At 39.8% G+C, this 15,930-nt stretch overlaps 1 protein-coding gene across 3 annotated transcripts in view; it reads right to left on the bottom strand.

Moving 5' to 3' along the window:
* The window catches only part of F13A1 (coagulation factor XIII A chain), a 165,184-nt gene that overhangs the window by 44,539 nt on the left and 104,715 nt on the right, over positions 1-15,930 (bottom strand). For all 3 annotated transcript variants that reach the window (XM_030314906.1, XM_030314908.1, XM_030314907.1), the window contains 2 exons: positions 3,437-3,540; positions 1,969-2,057 (listed from right to left, as the gene is read on the bottom strand). In XM_030314906.1, coding sequence (XP_030170766.1) covers positions 1,969-2,057; positions 3,437-3,540 — 193 coding nt within the window. The remainder of the gene's footprint in view (positions 1-1,968; positions 2,058-3,436; positions 3,541-15,930) is intronic.

Below are 15,930 nucleotides of genomic sequence, written 5' to 3'. Positions count from 1 at the left end.
TCTGCTGTTGTCATTTGAGGGGTTCAGGCCCCTGCCTTCTCAGGTGGGAATGGAGAAAGCACAGCCTCCCAGCTCCCCTTCCCCCACCCCTCCAGGGCACCACCTTCAGGCTCCAGGATCCTTCGGGCTTATGTCTCTCCCCCGTGGTGGAGGGGAGTAACCATTTCTGAGGATAGAAAGTCCCCACTTCCAGTTCCTTCTGCCTTCATCTTTGACACTCCTGATGCATCACTTTTTGTGAGTCTGCACAGCTTGTAATTTCCCATACACACCATCCTGATGCTCAATTTGTCCCCTCTGCCTAAAATTCTTTCCTTCCTCCGGCATCTTTCTTACCCCCTTGGCCTCCGTGTGTTCCCACAATGCTCTGCTCATCCACTGTGGCTATCACACAGGTGTCATTATTGTCTGCCCTCATATCACCCTCCCTCCCTGGACAATGTCTTACGGCCTTTACTGTCCTACTCAGTTCCTGACCCATATTTCTCAACTAACAAATCTGCATGTATTAAATATAGATCATTTATCACCCACATTGCTTATCTGACAATTAGTTCCACAGTCTCTCGTATTACTGTTATTTAACTTTTGATGTGCCTTGTGTAGTGTCACCTCCCATCAAGAATCTATATTCTTAAGGGAAGAGGCTTCTGAATTCCCCACAGGACAGTGCCTGCCACATATTTATAATAGGTATTTATTCATTCCTGAGTAGTAATAGAGTGTGATGGTTACTGGCATGAGCACAAGTACCTGCCTGGCTTTAGATCTTAGCATTATTATTCATTAGTTCAATGAATGTAGAAAGGTTACTTAACCACTCTGCCTCAATTTTCTTTTCTGTAAAATGGGAAGAATCATAATACTGATTTTATTTTATTTTACTTAAATGTTTATTTATTTATTTTGAGAGAGAGTAAGCGGGGAAGGGGCAGAGAGAGAGGGAGAGGGAGAATCCCCAGCAGGTTCTGCACTGTCAGTACACAGCCCGATAAGAGGCTTGAACTGCAAACTGTGAGATCACGACCTGAGTGGAGATGAAGAATTGGATGCTTAACCTACTGAGCCACCTAGGCGCTCCCATAATACCAACTTTAAAGGGTGACTAAGAGCCTCAAATGGTAGGCAAAGTGATTACATAGTAAGAACTCAGTATACAACAGACATTACTCCACTGAGTTTATTGGTGAAACTATACTCTGGGCAAATCCTGCCTCTCAGCCTGTCACATGTTTCTCTGCTCTCTACTCCCTGCCCTCAGCAGCCTCCCAGCCTTCTCCTTTACCAACACCTCTTATATTTAATTTGAATTTTAGAGATCTCCTTGGAGTAATCTCCAACCACCTCATCTGCTTCTAGTCCCCATCCACATCTTCCAGAATTTCAGACGCTTCACCAAAGTGTCCCCATCAACCCATTAAGTGTGCTGCCTCCAGGCTGCCTTTCCCTCCCCTCCATATTACAGCAACTTGGCTCTCCCTCCCTGTGGACGGAGGATGGCCTGGAGTGGCAGAAAATGGGTTGCAGTTCCCAGACTAAGACCATGTCTGGCGTGCATTTGATTTTGTTTTTACATGAATAGCTAGGTTAGTCTGGGAGTGAAGCAGTATGCTCTGAAATTTCAATTCATGGACTGTCTCTACCAATCTTTAGCTGAAAGATTCACTTAGCCACTTAATTTCTTAGGAGCAGTTGATACCTATTTCATGGGCATGAAAAACTAAGGTAAGGTTAGTAATGCAATTGCTTTTCAAGGAGAAAATCTTAGAATATCAAAGAAAGAAAAAAGTTAAGTAACAACTGCATTTTGATTTAAGAGCCTAGAGGTTGGAATGATGTCTAGTTAACTTTGTAGACATGAAACACATGCCATGTACCTGAGAAATTTAGAAGTAACAACCTGGTGTATTATTTTTCAAGTGTTAACAGGTTGGGGAAGAAAGCACTTTTCTACAGTTTTTCACTTACCTCTGCAAAAACAAAGGGTGCATCAAACTGGAAGCAAATATGACCGTGCTTAATGGCTTGAACAGAGGCTGGACCACACCGATACATCCCTGCATCACACAGAGGAAGGGAAGTATGAGTTTGTCATCTTCAATTCTGTCCAGACGCAGATACAGGCTCTGTAGAGGCAAGTGTTCCCAACTTCATTGCTGAATTAGCCCAAATGCTTCCCATGGTCAGAGAGGGCAAATGACCAACATGTGTAATCAAGATGGCTTTGTTGGAAATGCCTCCTCAAAAAAAAAATTTGAAGCCATGAGAAGCATACAGGGCATCACTATTTCTGTGTCTGTTCTTCCACCTACAACACATACTCAAGTGTGTTTGTACCGAGCTGTTTGCCTACATAGGATTGATCCTTTTACAACCAACTGGTGTTTGAAATGTTGGAAAGGGTAATGTGTCCCTAGTGGTTGTGTTGTTATTTGTTTTGATTCTTGGTTTTTGGTTTTGGACATTATAGACATATGTCAAGTGTTAAATAGGGAAATTTGGACATTAACCACACATGTTGATCAATGCCCAACATGCATTCAGGAAGTTAGTAGGTATATGAATACTTTGATAAAGTTCCTTATTTTAACCAGCGAACTCTAGTTAATAAGAAATTAACTGCCATTAGTCATCTCTGATGTCTCCTCATGATATATAATCCAGAACACCAGAAAGTGTTGAACATTCTTCCTCAAAATCCAGCATAAATAAAGCATAAGAGACTCTTATGAATAAGTAATGAATGTTTATGGATATATATGTATATATACATACGTCAATATCTCATATCAACACCTGAGGAAGTAAACATAATGTCCCCAGGCCACTGATGTTTATCATCATATTAAAGAGAAATGGAGGCTTATGATGTGATTTTATAAAAGTCTGGGGGAGGTCACAGCTGCCGCTCATTGCTTAGCATAGCCTGTAAGTTAGATGACAAATACATACTTAAGTTTTAGAAGAAATCAAACAACATAAAAAGAAATCAGGTTCTGGGAAAACAACAATTCAAAGGATGATCTGTAACTATTTTTTGAGTTCCTTATTTTCTCTACTGCCTTATATCTTATAACTGTATATCACAGAGGGCTGAGATATATTTTAGAGCCTAGCAAAAATGCTTACACAGATATATTTTTTTCTCTTGTCTTCAAAACTGCTTATCAAAGCAAGAGTAGATGAATTATATATGTTAAGTTTTGTGCTTTTTAAAAAAAAATTTTTTTACCAGTTATAGAATAATCAGGGGAAAGCTGGCCATTGAAAGGAAATTAAACCTGATTGACAGGCAGCTAATACTGTACATGTGCCCAGGAAGCACACTTTTGATGTTGGTTCCCAAAGGGAGTGTTTCCCACACATCAAAAGCAATCCTAACAGCAAAATAAAGATGGCAGTGAAACAAGTTCCCTGAGGGAAGATGCAGTTTTACCATCACTGTTTTCCTGGGGGGTGCTGTCCACGGCTTGCCAACCTCCAAATCCAACAGGAAGATCAGACCTTGTCATCCAGGCTTCATTCCAGCAGTGGTAGTTCCTGAGAAAACACCACTCTGGTGAGATTAAACTTCCCATCCCATTCAATAAGAAGTTGACCGAAACTCCTGCAAATATGCTATATACAAATTGCTGGAATGTCTTAAACCAAATTGAAGACTCTGAGAGATATTCTGGCCTTGAGTTTGCTGGGAAGATGCATTCCCATTGGCACCATGGGAGGGCACCAGGTATCTGAACATGGCTCTTTCCCTCTAATATCAGTTTCAAGGCCACCCAGAGCATTAAACAGGTTTTTTTTAAAGTTTATTTTTGAGAGAGAGAGAGAAAAAGAGAGAGAGAGAGGGAGAAAGAGAGCATGCATGCATGGGGGAGGGACAGAGAGAGAGACGCACACAGAATCCAAAGCAGGCTCTGTGTTGATAGCACAGAGCCTGACACAGGGCTCGATCTCATGAACCATAAGATCATGACCTGAGCTGAAATCAAGAGTCTAGTACTTAATAGCCTGAGCCATCCAGGCACCCTAAACAGTTTTGATCTTTTAATCTTAACCACTCTCTGTTTTAATGAAACAGAAAGCACTATGTGCCAAACGGGTAGAAAAGAAAAGTTAATTGAAATAGAAATACATATATGTTTGAATTTCTTTTATATTTATATTTATGCATATTAGATTTATAAAAAGCATATTTCCTGTAACAATTAAGCAATAAAATGCTTGTGTTTATGGGCTTAGGCCATTGCCATAGAAACTATAACATTAACTCCTGATTATAATTGTCTCACATTTGTGGTAAATTTCCATTTGGTGTCCAACAAGAATAAAAAGATGTCAGAACAAGTATCTCTTTACCCTTTATCAAAGGTGGTCAGTCTACGAGCTGAGGGTCATGCAAAACTTTTCAGAACTTCGCATGTGACCCTTAAGACAAAAGCATGGAATAAAATGGTATCACGAATTATATTATTATGTCCTTGGAAAGACCTGAAATTATATGACAGTATAGAAAAAAATGAGAGCACGTTAACCCGTCTGTGCTATAGAAAATATTCATATAGTAATAACAATTTAACGGTGGGGTGAGGTAGTTCTTGCAGTCTTTGTTTATAGCACTGTTGAATTTCAAATCCAACTACAGTTATCCTTTGCCTAAATGTCCTTCAATGTCAGGAATTCGGACATGTTCCCATCTCTGAGTTCGGCTCATCTTTGGTTGGCTCAAGTCAGAGTTATTAATTTAACGATGTGCCCTTTATGTACCAGACTAGGTGCTGGGGATGTGTCAATGACCAACACATAGGTTCTGGCCCATAAAGACCCTCATGATCCAGGAGGAGTGACGAACAGGTAAACCAATTTTCTGTGAGGCTTAAACAAGATAATGCATATAAAGCACTTAGAACAGGGCCTGGAATGCAATAAGTGCCCCAAAATAGTTAAGTCTCAGACTTTTAAAAATAATTAGTAGCAGTGGTTTTAGCTACAGTGGAAATTGGTTTGGGATGCACTGAGGTCTCAGTGGGGCAACTCTCAGGGTGTGAAGAAAAGCTTCACAGCAGGAGTGATATTTGAGCTAAGTCCTGAAAAATGTGGGAGTTTAGAAAGTCAAGAGATGAAAGAACAAAATTGTGGAGGCATGAAATAGCCCACACGGCATGTCTGGGGGACTGCACACTGTTGTGGCATGAGGGCGCCATGCTCCCATCTCTGTGTGCATGGGGGAAGGAGGGGTGGGAGGCAAGCATGGGCAGGAAGTCACAAAACTGACAAATAGCATAGCACTCACTGTGTGCCAGGCACTGTTGTCAAACTTTTATGTTCATTGGTACATCTGATGATCCCATACCCTATTAGAAAGGTACTATTAACTCCAGTGTGCATGGGAGAAAACTGGAACACAGAGAGGTTAAGAATCTTACCTGAGGTCACACAGCTGGTTAGCTGTAGATCTCTGGGGCCCATGCTCTTAAACCATGAGCTATGCCATAGGGGAGGATGAGACTGTGAGATCCTTTTATCACAAATCAAATAATTGAGCTCTATTCTTGGGCAAGTTAAATTTGCAGATCTGTCTTTGTGGAAGGTGGGTGGGGTGGCAGGATGGGTGACAGAGCTGAGGTGGCCTCCATCCCTTGGGAGGGCAGGGAGCCATGGGCGGGTACTGCCGACAGGCTTGTGGTGGTGAGGGAGATGGATGAAGGAAGGAAGACTTTCGTGTTTCCAGGGAGTATGCTGGCTCCATTTACCAAGACTGAATGAAGGAGGAAGAGAAGACGGTTTGTGTTGGGGTGTGTGTACTGGGTGGGTGACAAGTTCAATTTTGGACGTGATGAACTCGGGTGCTCATGAGAAACCCAGGAAGTGAAATCCTAGAGACATTTTTCCGTGCACAAGTGACACTCGGGATTGGACAAGTTATTGGTGTCTGCACTGCTGGTGGAGGAGAGTGAGGACCGAGCCAGAGGAGGGGAGCACGGGGAGCACAGGTTTCTCCCCTCAGAGTGATCTAGGTTGTGAAGATAGGGCAGTGGCTAGAAGGTAATGCAACACAGGGAGGATCATTTGGGTGATTTTCACATTAGAAGAGATTGTTGTGCCTACAGAGGAGGAACAAGTGGACAGGAAGCAGGAACAGAGAATAGGAGATGGAATAAAAGATGGGAATACAAAGAGCACAGGAGGATGAGGTGGAGAGCCAGACCATGCATGGGTGTGGAGGCATTGTCCGCAGGGGGAGGGAGATGTAGATGTAGGTCAAGGTCAAGGTGTGGAGGTGTTGGACAGGCACATGAGGTTGGTTCCCACTTGAGAGCCTGCATCTTTGCACTAAAGCTGGAAGGAAGGTCACTGTGAGCTTAAACACGACTGCTCACCTCCCTTCAGAACAGTGAAAGTGCATCATTAGGCAGAGAGATACAGAGAAACAGCAATGAAACATTTGCAAAATCCCAAATGGACATAGTCCTGCTTCCTACACAATCCGTGTGGGCAATCTGTGTTTAGCAATCCTGGCTCTTGCTAAGATTCCACTGTTACACCACTACCCTAGATTAATAGATGCCAGAATCTCCTTATTTAAATTCAAATACCCTGAGCCAGGTTAGCCTTGAACAAGATAAGCATGCTTTGAGTTTCAGATCTCAGATAAGGAACTGAGGTTGGGGCTGGGCCTTAGACAGTGGGTGGTAAGCCAATGGCTGTGCTCCCAGGCCAGCCATGAACAGAGTGGGAGGGTGCTACCTCCGAAGCCATGGGGCTTTTTTTAAATCATGCCATTCTCACTGCTGAAGAATAGCCAGGGAGAACTCATGCCATGAGAGTTCCCTTTGGGCTGGATGTTAAGTATTTCTGGTTACACATGCTTGTCTTTGATTTCAAGGTCCCCCGTGAAAGGGACTAATATTTACAGACATTTCTGAATTCCATTTCCTTGCTCTGCAGGTTGGGAAATACATATGCTTCCTGAAAGGTTATTTTAAAGTTTCTTTATCTAGATCTGTCATGGTCTTTCTGTTTTCATCTTGTAATTTCATTATGCATTCGTAACATGAGTGATTCACTTCTGGGTTTCTGTCTGGTTCACCGTCACATTCCCAGCACTAAAGCTAGCCCTTAGGAATTGCTTGGTTGAAAAGCAAGGACAACCTTTAGTAAGTGTAGGACATCTCCAAGGCAGGTGTAATTAAACTCTTGTTTGTTTGTTAGCTATTAAGATTCACGGTTTTATATTTTCTCAGAGGCTTCATTTGAAACCTGACTTCTCACTCTACTATCAGAATGCACAGTGTCACTTTAAAGGTAAAAGAAAATTATAAACCTTCAAAGTGATCTACTTTTCTTGTTGCCGGTTTCTAAAGAAGTGGTGTGGAAATTAAAATAAAGCCCTCATTTCATTGAGAGCTATTTAATCAAGTTGAAAATAACTTTTTTGAGGGAGAATAACGATGGGGGTGACAAGTGACAAGTGCTTTATGTTACTTTTTGTCTGTTTCCTGCAGTGACAGCTAGTGATTTCTAGAACTTCTTTCAAGGATGCTAATAACTCAGCAGAATTGGTACAAAGGACCCACAGAATCTTCACCAAAGGCAGATCCTCACTGGAAAAATAGCATCATGCATTGCTGAGGGACCTTAGGAGGGACTGTCATAGCATTGGTTTAGTTTATCCCTTCAGTAAACCCCTTTCCTTGGAATTTATATGCACCAAATAATCTTTGCATAGGTGCAAAGACAAATATATCTGAATGTTCATCCTTGTGTAATTTGCAAGAAGAAAAATCAGAAACAGCCTAACTGTCCAATATGTGATTGTTTTGAAATACGAAACAGAATTTATTCAGCCACAGAAATGCAGATCTACATTTATTAGGCAGGATAGATACTTATGGCATATTAAATGTTAAAAATCATACTCCAGAACACACACAGTGTATGTGTTCATTGTACATGTAGATATGCGTGGAAGGCAGAATTTTAAATGACCTTCACTCTTGTATAATTTCCTCCCCTTGAATGTGGGTGAAACCTATGAATAGAATGGTGTATCATGCCTGTGATTATGTTACTTTATGTGGCAAAGAGGATTTTGCATATGTAATTAAGGTAATTAACCTGTTGACTCTGAGTTAATTAAAAGGGAGATATCAGGGTGGGCCTGACCTAATCAGGTAAACTCTTTAAATCTGGGTGTAGAGGTCAGGGACAGAGCAAGGTGGAGACCTGAAGCAGCAGAGACATTCTCCTACTAGCCTTGTAAAAGATGGAAGCTTCCATGAGTTCTACAGCTGCAAGGAACTGAATCTTTACAAGAAACTAAAAGGGCTTCAAAGAAAGCCCGGAATATCACATGGGACCACGGCCCCAGCTAACGCTTTGATTGCCTTTACTTGGGACCTTGAGCAGAGGACCCAGTTAACCTGGCCCAAACTCCTGACCCAGAGAAACTGAAAATAAACTTGTGTTGTTTTAGGCTGCTAAGTTTTTTTGTAATTTGTCATGCAGCAATAAAAAAATGAATATGATATGCAAAGAGACATATCAAAGGATACTTAAGGAGATACTGGAAATTTTCTGAACAGTTAGAATATGGATGACTGACTTCTGTACGATTTTTTCAGCAATGTTTGAAATTTTTATAATAAACATGCACTAGTACTCCCTTCCCCCCCTCCAAAAAAAAAATCTAAGTGCACAGTTCAAAATTTGCTCTGGTTCTAACCACTGGCTCAGGTCATATCTACAGTTGCTAGAGCCCATGGGATGTTGAAGACATAGAGAACACAGCTGAGATCCAGATGGGCTTTGGGGCTCTGTGTTCTAGATGTTCAAAGAAAATGAAGTGGATAATTTAACAAGGAGACCTTTACCGCCTTTAACTTGGCTAACTGCTTAAACACTCCACAGGGTCATCTCATTTACAATCTGTCCAGAAAGTTTTCCCTAAAAGGGAAGAAAGAGCTGTGGGCTTGTAACCCTGTTTTTGCAGCTTTATTATGGTTCAAGGGAAGGTACAAACAGGATCGAGAGAAAGCCCTCGAGGAGATGTGTTGGACCAACTTCAAGTGTAAACCAAATATTTGAATTCTTTTATTTTAAAAATGACAGGGGGTGGAAGAAAGATACTTATCTATCTTGCAAATTGTGTATTTGTAGCAGATGGGCACGGCCCCACTTCCCTGGCTCATTTGTTATACTCTTAATCCAGGCAATGAGATTGGTGACAGAAATGACAGCACACCCTGAAATTGTTTAGATCTGGCCATTCCAATGGCGGTAGGCACGGGGTGGGGTGGGAATTGTTGAAAGAAGTAGGGACAAGTTGGTGGGTTCTGAGGCTTGTTTAACAAGACATTCCAAAGAGGAAACGAAAGCTTGGACCAAGAAAAAACTTGTCAGTTAGGAAAGGTAATGAAGCAAGACAACAAAAAGGAATTATTCAGAGAAAGGGAGGCATGCTGGAAGAATCTTTTATGGTGCTGGGAGCTGGGAGCTGGGAGCACTACCCTACTTCAGAATGCAGCTGTTCATAGTTAGGGGCTGTTGAAATACTAAAACCAGGAAGGGACATTTAAAATCTTTCTGGGGTTGTCATTCAAAGGTCAGAGGTCCAATCAGGGGGAGACCAGGTTAGTGTCACCCCCCCCATCCCCCCAAAGAAACCAACTGCCCACCAAGAAAAAAGAGAAGTAATGAAGGTATTTGTTTTGCATGTCCTTTGCATTGGAGGGGTCCTCCAATGAGAAAGTAGTTTAAGCACAGTCTGATGTAGCATGAGAGATGCCATTAGAGGGGGGTTGAAGATGGGGGGTGGGTTTGGGAATGATCAATAACTCCCAAAATGAAACTATGAGGTGCATTTATAGAAGAGGTGATGCTCAGAATAATTAATAACTGCTAGAAACAGACATGAATCAACTGGAAGCTGCAACCAATCAGAAAGGACACTCAGCCTAAATACTGTATGTTCCTAGCAGTATGTACAGGATAAATGCCAGCTCAGATGTATTCAATTGGGTATACTGTACCATAGTACCTAAGAAGTTTGTTTCCATTTATGAAGTTTTCTGGGAGTGTGTCTTTCCTTAGTCCTGAGTCTTTCCACTCCCTTCTTAAGCTTCCAGGTACTGGTTTCTTGCATGTTTATTGAGAGCATTTTATAGCAGCTTTATTAATAATAATTTTTTTAAAAAATGGGGGATGATCACATAGATTTCTTTTTTTCTCTTCTTTTGATAGTTTCCCCTCTTTTTTTTTTAGCGTTTATTTATTTTTGACAGAGAGAGAGACACAGAGCACGAGTGGGGGAGGGGCAGAGAGAGAGAGGGAGATACAGAATCTGAAGCAGGCTCTGGGCTCTGAGCTGTCAGCACAGAGCCCGAAGTGGGGCTCAAGCTCAATAACCACAAGATCATGATCTGAGCCAAAGTCGGGCACTTAACCAACTGAGCCTCCTGGGCACCTCTCTCTCTTTTTTTTTTTAAAGTTATATATTTATTTATTTATTTATTTAAAGCACACAAACATAGGAGTGGTAGAGACAGAGGGAAAGAGAGGATCCCAAGCAGGCTTCACTGCCAGAGCAGAGCCCAATGAGGGGCTTGAACTCACAAAATGCAAGATCATGACCTGAGCTGATGCTCAAATGACTGAGTAACCCAGGTGCCCTGATACCTTCCCCTGTTTTGATTATCTGTTTTACTTTTCTCATTGTGGCACCAGAAAAAGGGTAAGACAGAGAATAAAACTAAATTTGGCAAAAACAAAGCAAAAACAAAACAAACAACTCTTAAAATGCTCAGGAAGTAGATGTCACCTGTCCATATGACCCGCATTTGCCATTACTTCTTAGCAGAAGGCTCTCTGTAACTCTTCTGGGTTCCCTGTGCTGGATTCAATTTGAACATAAGGCCCTGTCCACCTTTACTACTCTCTCTGGCATAGAAAATTAGGAATTGATATCCCATCTGAAAATGAAGAAAAAATTGGATTTTGAGAAGATTTGTTTTGGATAACTCTAATGTATAAAAAATGCCTATAATAAATCCTGCCCAAGTTTATCCATAATCATTGAAGGGATTTAAAAAAAATACAGCCAACAGTCTCAATAGGTACCAAAATTATCATTTTGCATTATAAAGCTCTTTATGAATATAAAATTCTAGGGTTGATAGCTCTTATTTATACAAGGTTTTCTAGAGGTCTTATTAATCATCAAAAGAAATTAATACATTCAGTATAGCCTTTGTGGTGTATATTTTATTAGCTTCTTTTTTTAATGTTTATTGTTTACAGACAGAGAGAGACAGAGCATGAGCCAGGCAGGGGTAGAGAGAGAGGGAGAGACAGAATCAGAAGCAGGCTCCAGGCTCTGAACTGTCAGCACAGAGCCTGATGTGGGGCTCAAACTCACAAACCATGAGATCATGACCTGAACTGAAGTCCGACACTTAACCAACTGAGCCACCCAGAGGCCCCTATATTTTATTAGCTTCTAATTATGTAAAAACTGGTAAATATTGAATGGTATGTATGATGACTCTCTTAGGCAGAATTTATGAGTAACCAAAACATGATATTTTTCTTATTAATGAAAATATCTTAGTGCTTTCTATGTGATTTATCAGATGGCTCTCACTTTCTCTTGAATTTTAATTTTCTGAGATGTATTTGTAGTAGCCTTTGATTTTGTTTAACTTCTCAAACTCCCTCCTTGCTTTCTCTCAAGTGGATGCTGAGTATATTAGGGACTTCAGGCCCTCTTTGAAGATATTCTCTTATAGGACTATCATAGGAAAGGGAAGTCTATGGCAATGATTTTCAACCTTCAAAAAACAATGCCCCTTCCTAGTTTTAAAGCAAATATTTTATAACATTCCTTTATTATACTGAAATTAAGTCCATAGATAGCATTTTACACACAATTTCTAAAAGAGCAATATAATGCCCTATAAAGTACAAAATAAATAGAGAAATAAAAGGATATACATAAAATAACACGTCTTTCAATAGGTATGTGTCAGGAAGATGATACTAGATACTAAAATATTCCTACAAAATGTAAAACTGTGAAGGAGTGTGGTAGACTCCTAATTTGAAATCACTTGTGTAGTGGTTAAAAATGTGCTCTAAGGAAACATTTCTAAAATGGTAGAGTAAGGACTTCCAAGAAAGTGCTCCTTCACAAAGACAATAAGAATACTAACAAACATGATGAAAGCCAACTTTTCCAGAACTCTGTGAATGAACTGAAGACTTACAACAATCTGAAGACTTAGTCAAGAAAAACAAACGGATCTCATTAAGAATAGTAAGTTTTGTAGCATTTGAATTTGCCTTATTCCCACTCCCCCTCTCCATAGCTCCATGGTAGTCATGAAAGCAGCTTCACAAACATGGTAGCTATAAAAACTTCCAGCCTAGCAACCAATGAAGGGGAGAAAATGGGTTTGTAACTCCCTAAAAGCGCCATCTACAAAGAATTGTCACTAACTTGTTTGGCAGTTTTCTGAAAATCTCCATTCCCAGGACTTCTTTTTATTTGATTTGATTCAGACTTCACTCTGTGCAAATTACATTATCCAAAGGATGTTTTTCACAAATAATTAGAAGCAACTGTTTAAAATCATGGTTGCATAAAGGGGTGACACCAATTGGTGATAATAAAAGGCTGGCTCCCTAATAAACTTAAAAGGAAACCCTAAGGACTGAAATGTTCACAGGGGGCTTTGAACAACTTTGACATACTCTTGAGAGTCTAGGTGGCCACACACATATGCAGGGCTGTGAGCATTCCCAAGAAAGCCCTAAGAGGGTTCTAAATTCTCATTTCTAGCTGATCTCGAGGTACTGTGCAAGCAGGAAGTAAAGGCGCCAGCAGAATTATAAATTTGCTGATGGAGTGTTGAAGACCTTCTTCCAACAAACAGAGAGCTCCTTAGTAAGACTGAGGCCTTGTTAGTTCAAAGTATTTAAAGAAATTTTTGTCCAACTGTTAACTGACCGTTAAGCTAACCCAGCAGAGACATCTGTGGCCACACATGATAAAGAATGGACACTTGACAGAATTAGTCTGGGAAAGTCATCAAACAAACAAACAGCAGCAGCAGCAACAACAACAACAACACAAACATCAACAACAGACTCTGGGGAGCAGGAAATCTGATTTACAGAGTTGTCACATTATGTTATTTAAAATGTCTAGTATTGTTGGGGCACCTGTTGGGTGGCTCAGTTGGTTAAACATCCGACTTGGGCTCAGGTCATGATCGCACAGTCTGTGAGTTCGAGCCCCGCATCGGGCTCTGTGCTGATAGCTTGGAGCCTGGAGCCTGCTTCAGATTCTGTGTCTCCCTCTCTCTGACCCTCCCCTGTTCATGCTCTGTCTCTCTCTGTGTCAAAAATAAATAAACATTAAAAAAAATGTCTAGTACTGTTTAAAAATGGAAGACATGCAAAGAAACAGAAAAGTATGGTCCATATACAGAAAAACAAACAAACAAAAACAATCAAGAGAAACTGTCACTGGGGCGTCTGGGTATCAGCTGAGTGTCTGACTTGGGCTCAGGTCATGATCTTACTGCTTGTGAATTAGAGTTCCGTGCCGGACTCTGTGCTGGCAGCTCAGGGCCTGGAGCCTGTTTTGGACCCTGTATCTCCATCTCTCTGCCACTCCCCCACTTATGCACACACTCTCTCTCTCAAAAAGAAATAAACATTTAAAAAAATTAAAAATTAAGAGAAACTATCACCAAGGAAGCCAAGACATTGGGTTTACCAGACAAAAAGTTTAAGGTATAACAAACATGTTCAAATAACTAAAGAAAACCATGTGAATGATGTCTAATCAAATAGAGGATATCAATGAAAAAGATAACAATTATGAAAAGGAATCAAACAGAAATTCTGGAGCTGAAATATATAATAACTAGAATGAAAAATTCAAAAATTCACTAGTGGGTCTCCAAAGCAGATCTGAGTAGACACAAAGAAGAAGGAATAAATGAACTTGAAGATAAGTCAGTTGAAATGACTAGTCTGAATAACAGAAGAAAAACTATGAAGAAAAATGAACAAAGCCCCAGAGACATGTGGGATACCAGCAGGTGTACAAACATACTCATAGTGAAGGTCCCTGAAGAAAAGGAAAGAGAGAAAGGAGCAGAAAAAATATTTGAAAAAAATAACAGCTAAAACTTTCCAGATTTGATGAGACATTAATGTATATATCTGAGAAGTCAAAAAATCTCAAATAGGACAAACTCAAAGCTATATATATATATATATATATATATATATATATACATATATATATGTATATACATATATATATATGTATATATGTGTGTGTGTGTGTGTGTATACATACATTTATAGATACACACACACACACACACACACACACACGCCTAAATACCTCAGACTCAAACTGCAGAATGATGAAAATAAAGAGAGAATCTTGAACACAGTATGAGAAAAGTGATTCATTATGTATAAGAGATCACTAATAGGATGAAAACTGACTACTCATCAGAAACCACGGAAGCTAGAAGACAGTGGGATGATATGTTCAAACTGCTGAAAGAAAAAGTTAAATAAGAACTGTATACCTAAGAAAAGTATCCTTCAAAAAAGAAGGCAAAGGTAACTACATAGAGAAATAAAACAGTATAAATGTATATTTGCTTTTAATTCTTCTTTCTGATTTTATTTATTTATTTATTTATCTATCTATGAGAGGGAGACAGAGAGTGAGTGGGGGAGGGGCAGAGAGAGAGGGAGACACAGAATCCGAATCCGGCTCCAGGCTGTGAGCTGTCAGCACAGAGCCCAACATAAGGCTCGAACCCTCGAACTGCGAGATCATGACCTGAGTTGAAGTCAGACACTTAGCCGACTGAGCCACCCAGGCACCCCAGATTTTAAAGACAGCTTCATAAAGCAGTAATTGTAAATTGTGTTGGTGGGCTTATAATGTAGAAAGATGTAATCTGTATTACAATAACAGAACAAAGGCAGAAGGAGTAGAACAGAGTTTTTGAATGCTATTGAAATTAATTGGTATTAGTATGAACCAGGTTGTTGCAATTTATGGTTTTAAATTGTAATCCCCAGGGAAACTACTAAGGAAAAAAGTGAAATATATATAGTCAAAAGAAACAAAAAGAATTAAAATAGTATACCACAAAATATTTTTTTACACAAAGTAAGAAAGTAATGGAGAAATAGGGGAAAAAAAAGACATAATGCATATGGAAAGGATATAGTAAAATTGCAGATATATATCAGTAATTACATTAAACACTTGTAGACTAAACACTAAAGTCAAAAGGCAGAGATTGGCAAGATGGATAACAAAACTGTATGTTTTATCCAAGAGATGCACTTTATATTCAAAGATGCAAATAGGTTGAAAGTAAAAAGATGGAAAAACAGGCTGTGAAAATAGACTCAAAAGATAACTGGAGCAGCTATATTTATGTCAGACAAAATAGACTTTATGACAAATATTGTTACTAGAGACAAAGAAGAAAATTTTATAATGACAAAAAGGTAATGCTATTAGGAAAACATAATAATCATTAACATACCCATATCTAAAAGCAGAAGGGAAAAATAGACAATTTAACAACCAGAGGTGAAGAGTAGGGGGGAGGCAAAAGGGGTAAAGTGGGTCAAAAGATACAAACTTCCAGTTATTTGAACGTTGGTAGTTGAGACCTTAAATGTCTTCATTACACACACACACACACACACACACACACACACACACACAAATTTTGTAACTATGTAATTTATGGTGATCATTTTGCAATGTACACAGATATTAATCATTATGTTGTACACCCAGAACCAATGTCACTTGTACCCTAATAAAGACAAACAAACAAGCAAACAAAAAAAAACAATTTAACAAATAAAAGTTGGATA

This window comes from Lynx canadensis, chromosome B2 (genome assembly GCF_007474595.2).
Source record: "Lynx canadensis isolate LIC74 chromosome B2, mLynCan4.pri.v2, whole genome shotgun sequence".
NCBI lineage: Eukaryota > Metazoa > Chordata > Mammalia > Carnivora > Felidae > Lynx > Lynx canadensis.
This window is presented reverse-complemented; position numbering and strand designations above follow the sequence as displayed.